This window comes from Pogoniulus pusillus, unplaced genomic scaffold (assembly GCF_015220805.1).
Source record: "Pogoniulus pusillus isolate bPogPus1 unplaced genomic scaffold, bPogPus1.pri scaffold_58_arrow_ctg1, whole genome shotgun sequence".
NCBI classification, from domain to species: Eukaryota; Metazoa; Chordata; class Aves; order Piciformes; family Lybiidae; genus Pogoniulus; species Pogoniulus pusillus.
The window spans coordinates 363,071-376,754 of record NW_026974711.1 but is presented as its reverse complement, the minus strand read 5'-3'; the positions used below and the strand labels follow the sequence as shown (position 1 = coordinate 376,754).

General features: G+C 57.8%; 1 protein-coding gene across 4 annotated transcripts in view; it reads left to right on the top strand.

Annotated features, from left to right (window-relative positions):
- The window catches only part of SCN8A (sodium voltage-gated channel alpha subunit 8), a 69,532-nt gene that overhangs the window by 20,313 nt on the left and 35,535 nt on the right, over window positions 1-13,684 (top strand). For 2 of the 4 annotated variants that reach the window (XM_064141577.1, XM_064141575.1), the window contains exons 5-8: window positions 667-795; window positions 6,471-6,562; window positions 11,440-11,661; window positions 12,917-12,980. In XM_064141577.1, coding sequence (XP_063997647.1) covers window positions 667-795; window positions 6,471-6,562; window positions 11,440-11,661; window positions 12,917-12,980 — 507 coding nt within the window. Of the gene's footprint in view, window positions 1-666; window positions 796-5,356; window positions 5,449-6,470; window positions 6,563-11,439; window positions 11,662-12,916; window positions 12,981-13,684 lie in introns of those variants that run through there. The other 2 variants (XM_064141576.1, XM_064141578.1) reach the window with 2 other exon arrangements.

Here is a 13,684-nt window from a genome sequence, read left to right as displayed (position 1 = left end):
GGTGCAGCCTCGGAGTGGTTGACGTCGTAGAATCAGGCAGGGTTGGAAGGGAGCATAAGGAGCAGGCAGTGCCAACCCCCCTGCCATGCCCAGGGACACCCTACCCTAGAGCAGGCTGCACACAGCCTCACCCAGCCTGGCCTCAAACACCTCCAGCCATGGAGCCTCAACCACCTCCCTGGGCAACCCCTGCCAGGCTCTCACCACTCTCCTGCTCAACAACTTCCTCCTCACCTCCAGCCTCACTCTCCTCACCTCCAGCTCTGCTCCATCCCCCCCACTCCTGCCACTCTCTCACAGCCTCAAAAGTCCCTCCCCAGCTTTTTTGGAGCCCACTTCAGCTCCTGGCAGGCCACAAGAAGCTCACCTGGGAGCCTCCTCTGCTCCAGCCTGCACAGCCCCAACTCTTTCAGGCTGTGCTCACAGCAGAGCTGCTGCAGCCTCTCAGCATCCTCCTGGCCCTGCTCTGGACACTCTCCAGCATCTCCACAGCCCTCTTGGCCCAGGGGCTCCAGAGCTGGATGCAGGACTCCAGGTGGGGTCTCAGCAGAGCAGAGCAGAGCAGAGGGGCAGAATCCCCTCCCTGGCCCTGCTGGCCACACTGCTGCTGCCTGTGACTCACAAACGCCTTTGCTCCAGGTTGCTCTCCCCCTCCCCTCCTGCCAGGTACACATTCACTGGGATTTATACCTTCGAGTCACTCGTGAAAATCATTGCCAGAGGCTTCTGCATAGATGGCTTCACCTTCCTGCGCGACCCCTGGAACTGGCTGGATTTCAGCGTCATTATGATGGCGTAAGTTGAGCTCTCAGCCACTCTCAGCTGCTTGTGGCCCCGGGGCAGGGGGGGGATGAGGCCCTCAGGATGTGGAAGGAGGAAAGGAAAAAGCAAGGAAAAGGAATTTTTTTCTTCCTGGGGGGAGGTTGGAAGGGAAGTGTAAAGGAGACTGAGGGCAAGCGGTGGGGAGAGAGGAAGGGTTGAGGCTGATAGAGGCACAGATCTAAAGTGGGGATCCAAAGGGCCTGGGAATCCATCCCTGGGGATCCAATCTGCTTGGGAATACATCCCATGGGATCCAAACTGCTTGGGAATACATCCCTGGGGATCCAATCTGCTTGGGAATCCATCCCTGGGGATCCAAAGTGCCTGGGAATACATCCCTGGGAATTCAATCTGCTTGGGAATCCATCCCTGGGGATCCAATCTGCTTGGGAATCCATCCCTGGGGATCCAAACTGTTTGGGAATCCATCCCTGGGGATGCAAAGTGCTTGGGAATACATCCCTGGGGATCCAAAGTGCCTGGGAATCCATCCCTGGGGATCCAAACTGTTTGGGAATCCATCCCTGGGGATCCAAAGGGCTTGGGAATATATCCCTGGGGATCCAAACTACCTGGGAATCCAAACTGCCTGGGAATCCATACCTGGAATCCAAACTGCCCAGGAATCTATGCTTGGGAATCCAAACTGCCTGGGAATCCATGCCTGGGAAATCAAACTACTTGGGAATCTAAACTTGGGAATCCAAACTGCCTGGGAATCCATACCTGGGGAATCCAAACTGCCTGGGAATCCATGCCTGGGGATCCAAACTGCCTGGGAATCCATACCTGGGGATCCAAAGTGCCTGGGAATCCATCCCTGGGGATCCAAACTGCCTGGGAATCCATGCCTGGGGATCCAAACTGCCTGGGAATCCATGCCTGAGGAATCCAAACTGCCTGGGAATCCATGCTTGGGGATCCAAACTGCCTGGGAATCCATACCTGGGGATCCAAACTGCCTGGGAATCCATACCTGGGGATCCAAAGTGCCTGGGGAATCCCATCTGCCCAACCAGACCTATCCTCAGCCCATGGCACTCAGGGAGTTGCTGCTCCAAACCCTTCCTGTTTTCTGGCAGCTGCCCTCGTTCCTTCAAGGCTCCACACTGCAGCCTGGCACCTGAGCTGCCTCCTGTGCCAGGGTGGCAGCTGAGCCTGCTCTGCACAGCCCAAGGAGCCAAACACCCTCAAACCCTGCTCCCTACCACTCCTGTGCTCCTTGGGCTTGCACCTTACACTTCCCTGGGGTGCAGCTTCAGACTGAGCCCTCCCTGAGCCCCTGCCCAGTGCAGTGCCAGGCAAGGGAGCTCTTCCTTTTCCTTGCTCATTCTTTTCCCTCATGCCAGCTCAGCTTGCTGGGTCTGGCAGGGAGGAGTCCTGGGGGTGGCAGAGCTGGGAGGTGCATGCCTGGGTCTGTCCTCACTGGCCTGTGTGGGTCCTTGCTTAGGCTCAGTGCTGCTCAGCAGCTGGGTGTGGGGCATTGGCAGCCTGAGGCGTCGGGGGAGGAGGTTTCTGTTGTCCATAAACCCTCTGGGGTTTGCTTTTGGCCATGTTTGGGCTCCTGTAGCCAACAGCAGCAGATGAACAGTGAGGGCTCACATAGGAAGACTCAGGAGCTTCACTTGCAAGGGTTCAGAGCACCTGCATTTAGGAGCAGCAAAAGGCTGACGTGGTCTGAAATGCCTTTTCTTGGCTGGAATCTGCACTCAAGGTCGCTAAATTCCTTCCCCCCCCCCCCCCCTACTTTTATCTTCCTACCTGCCTTTGGCTTGTACCTTTAGCACAGTTGTGCCTTCAGTGTGAGGAGATGGAGGCTGCCTGCAGAAGGCAGCTCTCCAGTAGCGCACTCGGGAGCAGCCAGGACCCTGCCGTGCACAAGCAGCCCTGTGCTGGGCAGGCTCCGTGCCCACAGACCACCCTGGCCTCTGGCTTGGTTTATTGCCTTTGTTTCTTGGTGAATTCACTTCAACCAGGCCCCAAAGCTCTGCTCTGAAGGAGCTGTGCCAAGGCTCTGGCTGCTCTCTCTCTCTGACCTCCTCCTTTCCAGAGAGGTCACCTGCAGCCTCCAACCACTCCTGGTTTGCACCAATCCTCTGCCTCGTTTAAACCCTGCTGGAGGGGGAGGCATTCTGAAGCACTTGAAGCCCTTCTGCAGCAGGAGATGTTGTCCATTTCCATGCCCTGCTTCTCCCCAGAGCACCCAGAAGGAAGGTTCTGGTCTTAGAGCAGTGATGAAGTTGAACTCCATTAACTTGGCTCTAAGCCTCTTATCCTCTGAGTGTCTCAGGTTTATCCCCTTGCACACTGGGGGCTGCTGGGGGCTGAGGCTCACCAACAGGTAGTGAAGCAGAGAGGATGAGAAGTGAAGGCTGCAAAAGAGATGCTCAATGCAGCATGCAAACGTGGAGCAAAGAGGCCAAACCCCCTGCCAAGGGAGCTGATGCCACCAGGTCTGCTCCCACTTCTGACAGCTGGGGTTGGATTTTCAACCCCTCTCTAGGTTTCAAGGAGTGGTTTGGGCTGGAAGGGATCTGAAAGATCTCCCAGTGCCACAGGCAGGGACACCTCCACCAGCACAGGCTGCTCAAAGCCTCATCCAGCCTGGCCTTGGGCACCTCCAGGGAGGGGGCAGCCACAACCTCCCTGGGCAGCCTGTGCCAGGCTCTCCCCACCCTCACTGCCAAGAATTTCTTCCTCATCTCCAGTCTCAGTTTCCCTTCTGCCAGCTCAAAGCCATTGCCCTCATCCTGGCACTCCCAACCCTCCCCAGCTCTCTTGGAGCCCCTTCAGGCACTGGAAGGCTGCTCTGAGGTCTCCCTGGAGCCTTCTCTTCTCCATTCCAAACAACCCCAACCCCTCCCAGCCCAGCCCCACAGGGGAGGCTCTCCAAGGGGAGACTGCAGGTACCCAACCATGCACCTTAGACAAGCTGCTGGCAGCATGGAGAGGCTCAGCCTTGCCTCTGGGGCTCTGAGCTTGCCCCAAGCTCTACCACTTTGAGCCTGCTGCTCCTCCAGCCCTTGGCAGCACCTGAGCTGCTCCCTGCAGACAGAGTCAGAGAATCACAGGAACATTCCAGCTGGAAGAAGCCCCCCAAGGGATCACTAAGCCCAACCTACTCTGCAAGGTTCAGCCTTAAGCCATATCCTCAAGTGCCACATCCAAAGGACCTTTAAACACCTCCAGGCTTGGTGACTCCACCACGTCCCTGGGCAGCACATTCCAGTTCCTGTCCACTCTTGCTGGGAGAACATTTCCTCATGTCCAGTCTAAACCTTCCCAGTGGCAGCTTGAGGCCATTCCCACTTGTTCACAGGATCACAGATGTCAGGGATTGGAAGAGACTCAAAGAGCTCATCGAGTCCAATCCCCCCCCCCCTCTGCCAGAGCAGGACAATCCTATCTGACACAGATCACAGAGCAACACATCCAGACAGGCCTGGAAAGGCTCCAGAGAAGGAGACTCCACAACCTCTCTGGGCAGCCTGTGCCAGGGCTCTGGGACCCTTCCAGGCAAGAAGTTCTCCCTTGTGTTGAGCTGGAACCTTCTGTGCTGCAGCTTCCATCCATTGCTGCTTGTCCTATCAAAGAGAGCAGTGAGCAGAGCCTGTCCCCCATCTCCTGACCCCCAGAGCCTGTCCCCCACCTGCTGACCCCCAGAGCCTGTCCCCCCCCACACTCCTGGCAGCCCTCAGATACTTAGAAACTTTTATCAAGTCCCCTCTAAGCCTTCTCTTCTCCAGACTAAAAAGATCCTTCAGCATCCCCCCATCAGCTGTGCCCTCCAGTCCCCTCATCACAGGGAGCAGTGAGCAGAGCCTGACCCCCATCTCCTGGCTCCCATCTCCTGACCCCCATCTCCTGGCTCCCAGAGCCTGTCCACCATCTCCTGACCCCCATCTCCTGACCCCCATCTCCTGGCTCCCATCTCCTGGCTCCCATCTCCTGTCTCCCATCTCCTGACCCCCATCTCCTGGCTCCCATCTCCTGGCTCCCATCTCCTGTCTCCCATCTCCTGACCCACATCTCCTGGCTCCCAGAGCCTGTCCCCCTATCTCCTGTCCCCCTATCTCCTGTCCCCCTATCTCCTGTCCCCCATCTCCTGACCCCCATCTCCTGGCAGCCCTCAGATACTTAGACACCTTTATCAAACCCCCTCTAAGCCTTCTCTTCTCCAGACTCTCAGCCCCAGGTCCTTCAGCCTCCCCTCATCAGCTGTGCCCTCCTCATCCTCCTTAGCCCTCCGCTTGCCCCTCTCCAGCAAATCCCTGTCCCCCTTAAACCGAGGACCCCCAAACCCCATCACTCAAGATGAAACCTCAGCAAGGGGCAGAGCAGAGGGAGAAGAGCACCTCCCTGGATCTGCTGGACACCCTCTTCCCTAACCCCCCCCCCCCCCCCCCGCCAGGACCCCACCGACCTTCTCCTCCAGCCACTCCAGCGCCCAGCTCCTTTTGCCCGCCCTCAGGTGCAGAGAGGGAGGGAGGTGACCCCCCCAGCGGTGCCCATTAACTCTGGTTTGATTCTGCAGGTATATAACAGAGTTTGTAAACCTAGGCAATGTTTCAGCTCTGCGCACTTTCAGGGTTCTGAGAGCTTTGAAAACTATTTCTGTTATCCCAGGTAAGGCTGCTCGGGTTCGGTGTTAGCTGTCGGGTGCAGGCCCCTGTGAGTGATGTATTTGCCTCGTCTGTAGTGCCTTGGTTTCTTTTTTTTGGTGTGTGTTTTGTCACTGTGGCTTTGTTCTTTTGTTTTCTTCTTTTCTTTTCCTTTTTTTTTCTCTCTCTCCTTTCTTTCCTTCTCCTTTCTTTCCCTCTCCTTTCTTTCCCTCTCCTCTCTTTCCCTTCTCCTTTCTTTCCCTCTCCTTTCTTTCCCTCTCCTTTCTTTCCCTCTCCTTTCTTTCCCTTCTCCTTTCTTTCCCTCTCCTCTCTTTCCCTTCTCCTTTCTTTCCCTCTCCTTTCTTTCCCTTCTCCTTTCTTTCCCTCTCCTCTCTTTCCCTTCTCCTTTCTTTCCCTTCTCCTCTTTCCCTTCTCCTCTCTTTCCCTTCTCCTCTCTTTCCCTTCTCCTCTTTCCCTTCTCCTCTCTTTCCCTTCTCCTCTCTTTCCCTTCTCCTCTCTTTCCCTTCTCCTCTCTTTCCCTCTCCTTTCTTTCCCTTCTCCTTTCTTTCCCTCTCCTCTCTTTCCCTTCTCCTTTCTTTCCCTTCTCCTCTCTTTCCCTTCTCCTCTCTTTCCCTTCTCCTCTTTCCCTTCTCCTCTCTTTCCCCTCTCCTCTCTTTCCCCTCTCCTCTCTTTCTCTCCCCTCTCCTCTCTTTCTCTCCCCTCTCCTCTCTTTCTCTCCCCTCTCCTCTCTTTCTCTCCCCTCTCCTCTCTCTCTCTCCCCTCTCCTCTCTCTGTCTCCCCTCTCCTCTCTGTCTCCCCTCTCCTCTCTGTCTCCCCTCTCCTCTCTGTCTCCCCTCTCCTCTCTCTCTCTCTCCCTCTCTCCCTCTCCCCTCTCCTCTCTCTCTCCCTCCTCCTCTCTTTATCTCCTCTCTCCTCTCTTTCTCTCCCCTCTCCTCTCTCTCTCTCCCCCCTCCTCTCTCTCTCCCCCTCTCCTCTCTCCCTCTCCCCTCTCCTCTCTCTTTTTGTGTGTGACCTCCCTCATTGCAGATATGTCACAGAGTTTGTGGACCTTGGGAATGTCTCAGCATTGAGAACTTTCAGAGTTCTCCGAGCTTTGAAAACTATCTCTGTAATCCCAGGTGAGAAACCCTCTCAGCCTTACGAGCCTGGTTTGTGTCTGTGTCCTTCCTCCCACCCCTCTCTCCCCCACCCCACCCTGTGGCTCTTCTCCTGCGCTGCTGCTTCCTCAGGCGTGGTACTGATGTGGCTCTGATGGGCTTTGCAGTCTGTGGCCAAGGGAGGAGGCTGAAATCCAAGCCTCTGGGACATCAAATGAGGAGAGGAATGCTCTGCCCTGGGGGCAGATGTGGCTGCCTGAGCTCTGAAATGAGCCTGAACTTTGAGTCCATCCGAGCAAAGTTATCCAGGGATTGCTTCTGATCTTCCTTGCTCAGAGACTCCTCCATGGCTCCATGCAAGGGGTTGGCTTGGGAGGGACCTTAAAGATCAGCCATGGGCAGGGGCACCCCCCACTAGCTCAGGGTGCTCAGAGTCTCATCCAGCCTGGCCTCAGAATCACAGAACCAAGCAGGTTGGCAGAGAGCTCCAAGCTCACCCAGCACAACCCAGCCCCCAGCCCTGCCCAACCAACCAGACCATGGCACTCAGTGCCCCAGCCAGGCTTGGCTGCAACACCTCCAGCCATGGGCACTGCACCACCCCCCTGGGCAGCCCATTCCAGTGCCAATCACTCTCTCTGACAACAACTTCCTAACAACATCCAGCCTGAGCCTGCCCTGGCACAGCTCCAGGCTGTGTCCCCTTCTTCTGGCCCTGCCTGCCTGGCAGCAGAGCCCAACCCCACCTGGCTACAGCCTCCCTGCAGGCAGCTGCAGGCAGCAATCAGCTCTGCCCTCAGTCTCCTCTGCTGCAGGCTGCACCCCCCCAGCTCCCTCAGCCTCTCCTCACAGGGCTGTGCTCCAGGCCCCTCCCCAGCCTTGCTGCCCTGCTCTGGGCACCTTCCAGCACCTCAACAGCTCTCTGCAATGGAGGAGCCCAGAACTGGGCACAGCACTGCAGGGGTGGCCTGAGCAGTGCTGAGCACAGGGGCACAAGAACCTCCCTTGTCCTGCTGCCCACACTGCTCCTGAGCCAGCCCAGGATGCCATTGGCTCTGCTGCCCACCTGGGCACTGCTGCCTGCTCTGCAGCTCCTCTCTGCCAGCACCCCCAGGGCCCTCTCTGCCTGCCTGCTCTCAGCCACTCTGGCCCCAGCCTGGAGCTGCTTGGGGTTGTTGTGGCCAAAGTGCAGAACCTGCCCTTGGCCTTGTTCACTCTCATCCCATTGACCCCTGCCCACCCATCCAGCCTGGCCAGGTCCCTCTGCAGGGCTCTCCTACCCCCAACAGATCCACACCTCAAGCCCTTCAGAAAGGGCTGCTGCTGGCATCTGGGGTAGAAAAAGCTCAGTGGAGCATTGGCACTGCCAGCTGCTGCCCTTCTGTGTTGTAGTGGGACTAGCTGCAGTCAGCAGAGGGTGGCCCAAAGTGCTTCCAGCAAGCCCCAAGTCCTCATCCATAGCCCCCAGAGCTGGGTTGCCCAGAGCTGGCACTTACAAAGCTACTTCAAGACTCTTAGCCTGGTGTAAAGGGTAGGCAGTGCCCCTGCCCTCAGCGTGGCAGCCCAGCATGGCCTGGCAATGAACCTCTGAGCCTGAGTCCTTGGCCAGGGAAGTGTCCTGCAGCAGCCATGGTTTGAAGGTCGAGCTCCAGGCTCAGGTGCCTCAGGCAGCAGCTGCAGTTGGCAGCTCTCAGGGGCTTGGCTGCCCTGCAAAGGCCTCCTCAGCCACTCCTCTGCTGAGCTTTGGGCTTCTCTCCCTTGGGGTTTTTCTTTCCCGATGCATTTCCTGCTCCTGGTTCTTCTGCTGCCTCAGGCTGCACTTTGCACACAGCCTCTGCCAGGAGAGAGGCTGTGGGGTCACAGGGACCCTTCCCTCCTATCCCCACTCCAGACTGCTAACCCCATCAGCTGCCCATGGCTGTCGTGCATGATGTCCTGACCTGGCACCTGCTTCCCTTGCACCAAACGAGAGTCTGATGCTGGAATCAATGTTCTCCCTTGGCCCTCCTCAGTGTCTGGCAGTGCACAAAGAGCAAAAGGCATTTGGTGGTTGCTGGCAGCCCTGCACTGGAGGGATCTGAGGTGCAGTTGGGATTCTGCCAGCCTGCAGCTGGCATTAACTGCCTTGCTCCAAGATAGAGCCTCCAGCCTCTGAAGTGAAGATGCTGCAGCTTCCAGTGAGCTGCTCCCTGGCTGTGCTGGCAGCGCTGCCTTGTGGGGGTGGGGAAGGGAGCTGAGCAGCTCCGGTTTGTAGCCTTCTCCCCCATCCTGCTCCAAACAAAGGGAATTCTTTCCCTCTCCTTCCAAAGGACAGCAGGAGGAGTGGAGCTGAGCCCTCCTGAGCTGGCTGCAGCACACTCCTGGCTCACACAGCACCCCCAAAGGGAAGATTTGCTGCCCACAGCTGAGGGGATCAGATCTGGTGTGGGAGCTGAGCACGGCCAGGGCTGGGGTCTGGCTGTGGGCACCTGGGACAGGATCTCCCCCAGCTGTGGCTCTGCAGGCAGGGCACAAACTCTGCTTCCCTGCCAGCCTTGGAGCTGACCATGTGGGGCATGCAGAGTGTGTGAGTCGCTGGCCTGGGGCTTGGCCAGGGTGAATTTGGGCACCAAGTGCTGGTTCTGGGCCCCGGTGATGTGCAGGAAGTGATCTTTAGCAGCCACTTGGCAGCGAAGCCTGCAGTGGTTCCCCCTCTGCTTCCAGCACCCAGAACAGGATGGGGATGTTAGCACTGAGCTGAGCTCCAGAGGAACTCATCCCAGGGTTCTGGGCAGTGCCAGCTGCAGCTGCTGCCCATCACTGGCACTCTCCTCAGCGTGGGGTTGTTGTCAGGCAGGATAGAAGTGGGAATGCTGAGAGGCTGTGGATGAAATTCCATGGAGGCAGTGGAGGTTCTGCAGGGGTCTGTGTGACAGGAGCAGACTGTGGCACCTCTGAGCTAAAGCACCACAGTGCTGCTGTCACCTCCTGCCTTGTGGTGCCCCCAGAGACTTTTTCATTGGCACTTTAGCTGCTGGCATCTGAACTGCCCAGTGCCAGCAGACTCCACCTGCTGCCAGCTTGTGACCCAGGCTGTGGTTGGCTCTGCCACACAGGAAGAAGTTGTCATTGTCCTGCGACCTGGGGGCCACTCCTGCTGCCGGCTTATCACCTGGGTTCCAAACCTCCTTATCTGCTTAGCAGAGGGCAACGTCCCCAGCAGCAGGGCAGGGGCTGGAGCAGAGGCTGCATGTGCAGAGAGGTGCAGATGAGGATGGATGGGGGTGGGGAGGGGTTGGCAGCCAGAGCTGACATCAAGGAGCTGCTCTGTGCTGGAGGAGACCTTTGGCACTGATAGGAAGCTTAGAAGGTCGAAGGGAAAGAGACTTTAAGAACTGATTCCTCCCCCAGGGATCCTTTTGTGTTGCTGTGGGTTTGAATCGTGATGATCCTGATGTGGATTCAAACCCCTGCTGGCATGGGAAGGTTCCACAGAGGGGGGTTGGGCTGGAAGGGACCTACAGAGAGCAGTTACTGCTAGCCCAGGGACCCCTGCCACCAGCCCAGCCTCATCCCACCTGGCCTGGAACACCTCCAGGGAGGTTGTGGAGCACAGAAGCACAGAATGTGATCAAAGATCACATTCTGTGCTTCTGTGCTCCACAACCTCCCTGGACAACCTGTGCCAGTGTCTCACCACCCTCAACCTGTGCCAGGGTCTCCTCAGCCTCCCAGTAGCCTTGGCTCTGGCTCCCCCCAGGTCAGCTGGAGCTGTCATGTGGAGTTTTTTCCCCCCCATCTCCTCCCTCCCTTCAGCCTCCTTCACCTCTCACTCATAAGCACAGGATCCTGTGAGCTGCCCATGGAAACTGCAGAGCTTGACTCAGGCATCACCCTGGGGGAAAACCAGAGGTGATGCCCAGAGGTGGCTCCTACATGAGGTGCCCAGAGGTGGTTCCTAGGTAGATGGTGCCCAGAGGTGGCTCCTACATGAGGTGCCCAGAGGTGGTTCCTAGATAAGTGGTTCCTAGGTGAGGTGCCCAAAAGTGGTTCCTAGAATGGTGGTACCCAGAGGTGGTTCCTAGACAGGTGGTGCCCAGAGGTGGTTCCTGGCTAGATGGTGCCTAGAGGTGGTTCCTAGACAGGTGGTACCCAGAGGTGGCTCCTAGATAGATGGAGCCGAGAGTTTGCTCCTAGATAAGTGGTTCCTAGATGAGGTGCCCAGAAGTGGTTCCTAGGTAGATGATACCTAGACTGGTGGTACCCAGAGGTGGTTCCTAGACAGGTGGTGCCCAGAAGTGGTTCCTAGATGAGGTGCCCAGAGGTGGCTCCTAGACAGGTGGTGCCCAGAGGTGGTTCCTAGATGAAGTGCCCAGAGGTGGCTCCTAGACAGGTGGTGCCCAGAGGTGGTTCCTAGATGAAGTGTCCAGAGGTGGTTCCTAAACAGGTGGTGCCCAGAGGTGGTTCCTAGATGAGGTGGCCAGAGGTGGCTCCTAGACAGGTGGTGCCCAGAGATGGTTCCTGGCTAGATGGTGCCCAGAGGTGGTTCCTGGCTACATGGTGCCCAGAGGTGGTTCCTAGATGAAGTGTCCAGAGGTGGTTCCTGGCTAGATGGTGCCCAGAGATGGTTCCTAGATGAAGTGTCCAGAGGTGGTTCCTAGCTAGATGGTGCCCAGAGGTGGTTCCTGGCTACATGGTGCCCAGAGGTGGTTCCTAGATGAAGTGTCCCCAGGTGGTTCCTAGCTAGATGGTGCCCAGAGGTGGTTCCTAGATGAGGTGCCTAGAGGAGCTGCCCAGCATTCCCAGCCACCTTCTAGCCCCCATCTCTGGCCTGCCCCCAGCAGCTGAGGGCACTGTGCCCTGCGCCGGGGCCGTCCCTTGCCCGGTGCTCACCTCCAGCCTCGCTGCCCTCTCCGCAGGCCTGAAGACCATCGTGGGTGCCCTGATCCAGTCGGTGAAGAAGCTGTCAGATGTGATGATCCTGACTGTGTTCTGCCTGAGTGTCTTTGCCCTGATTGGGCTGCAGCTGTTCATGGGCAACCTGCGCAACAAGTGTGTGATTTGGCCCATCAATGTCAACGAGACCTTCCTGGACAACGGCTCCAGGGGCTTCGACTGGGAGGAGTACACCAACAACATGTGTGGGTATTGCTGCACTGACCTCCACCTCACCCCCACCCCACAACCTGCCAGAAGGGCTCAGCTTGGCCTCAGAGCTCCTCTCCTCCAACCATCTCCTGTGGTGGGTTGGGTGCTCTCCCCTGCCGAGGTCTGGAGAGCAGAGATTGAGAATATCTCTGGCCAGAGGAGCAGGATCTCTTCTGATGGATTTTTTTTGTGTTGTGAAGTGCTGTGCCCAGTGCTGGGCTCCTGCACTGCAGAGAGATGTTGAGGTGCTGGAAGGTGCCCAGAGCAGGGCAGCAAGGCTGGGGAGGGGCCTGGAGCACAGCCCTGTGAGGAGAGGCTGAGGGAGCTGGGGGGGTGCAGCCTGCAGCAGAGGAGGCTCAGGGCAGAGCTCATTGCTGCCTGCAGCTGCCTGCAGGGAGGCTGTAGCCAGGTGGGGTTGGGCTCTGCTGCCAGGCAGGCAGGGCCAGGAGAAGGGGACACAGCCTGAAGCTGTGCCAGGGCAGGCTCAGGCTGGATGTTGTTAGGAAGTTGTTGTCAGAGAGAGTGATTGGCACTGGAATGGGCTGCCCAGGGAGGTGGTGCAGTGCCCATGGCTGGAGGTGTTGGTGCCAAGCCTGCCTGGGGCACTTAGTGCCATGGTCTGGTGGGTTGGGCAGGGCTGGGGGCTGGGTTGTGCTGAGTGAGCTTGGAGCTCTCTGCCAACCTGCCTGGTTCTATGAAATGGTCCTGGCATCACTCACAGCACTTAAACGTTGGCTGCAGCAGGCTCTGGATTTAGGGCCAGCATCTGCACAGGAAGCTGCTGCCTCTCTGATGTGCACTGAGCTGGGAGGTGTCCAGCTTGGTGCAGCAGAAGCCTCTTGCTCAGGGCACAGAATGGTGGACTGAGGGAATGGATATGGCCCTGGGCAGCCTGCTCCAGCAGGAGGGGTCCCTGCTGACTGTAGGGGGGGGGTTGGCCAAGATGAGCTTCGAGGGGTCCCCTCCAGCCCAGTGCACTCTGTGAATCTGTGGGTTGGAAGGGACCTGTGGAGGTGATTGAGTCCAACCCAGCTGCCAAAGCAGGACTCAGAGAGCCACAGGCTGAGAGCTGAGGGAGGGCAGTGACAAAGTCATCAGCAGGAGATCTCCAGGGGAGGTTTTTAAGGTGTTGGGGGTGGGGGAGGTGTTTTGGTAGGTGCTTGGGGGGCAGCTCCTCTAGCTCCACAGGTGTGTGCCTGCAGTCTTGGCTTTTTCACCTTCTAACCTGCTCTTTTTCATCTCCTTCAGCAAATTTTTACATCATTCCTGGTGCCCCTGATCCTTTGCTCTGTGGAAACAGCTCTGATGCAGGGTGAGTGGTGAGCTTCAGTGGAAGGAGACTCTCAGCACCTCTGATGCTGGCAAAGCCTTTGCAGCATTTCCCTTTGCTTCCTTCTCTTGCCCCTGGAGAAGGTTTCCTGTTTCTTACTGTAGCTGTTCATCCTTTGCCACTCTGTGGCCTCCTCAGTGCCCAGTCCAGGGGCACTGTCCTGCTGCCCACACCAGTGCTGATGGTGCCCACCCCACTGCTGGTGGCCTTCTTGCCCACCTGGGCACTCCCTGATTCATCTCTAACTGCTGTCAACCAACATCCCCAGGCACTTTTCTGCCAGGCAGGTCCCAGCACTGTGCCCCATGCCTGGAGAGCTGCAGACTGGCACAAGCTGCCCCTCTCTGACCAAAGCTGCCCCACTCTGGCCGAAGTTGTCCCTCCCTGGCCAAAGCTGTCCCTCCCTGGCAGAAGCTGCCCCTCCCTGCCCAAAGCTGCTCCTCTCTTGCAGAACCTTCTCCTCCCTGCCCAGGGCTGCCCCTCTCTCGCAGAACCTTCTCCTCCCTGCCCAAAGCTTCTCCTCCCTGCCCAGAGCTTCTCCTCCCTGCCCAAAGCTTCTCCTCCCTGCCCAAAGCTTCTCCTCCCTGCCCAGAGCTGCCCCTTCCTGCCCAGGGCTGCCCCTCTCTCGCAGAACCTTCTCCTCCCTGCCCAAAGCTTCTCCTCCCTGCCCAAAGCTTCTCCTCCCT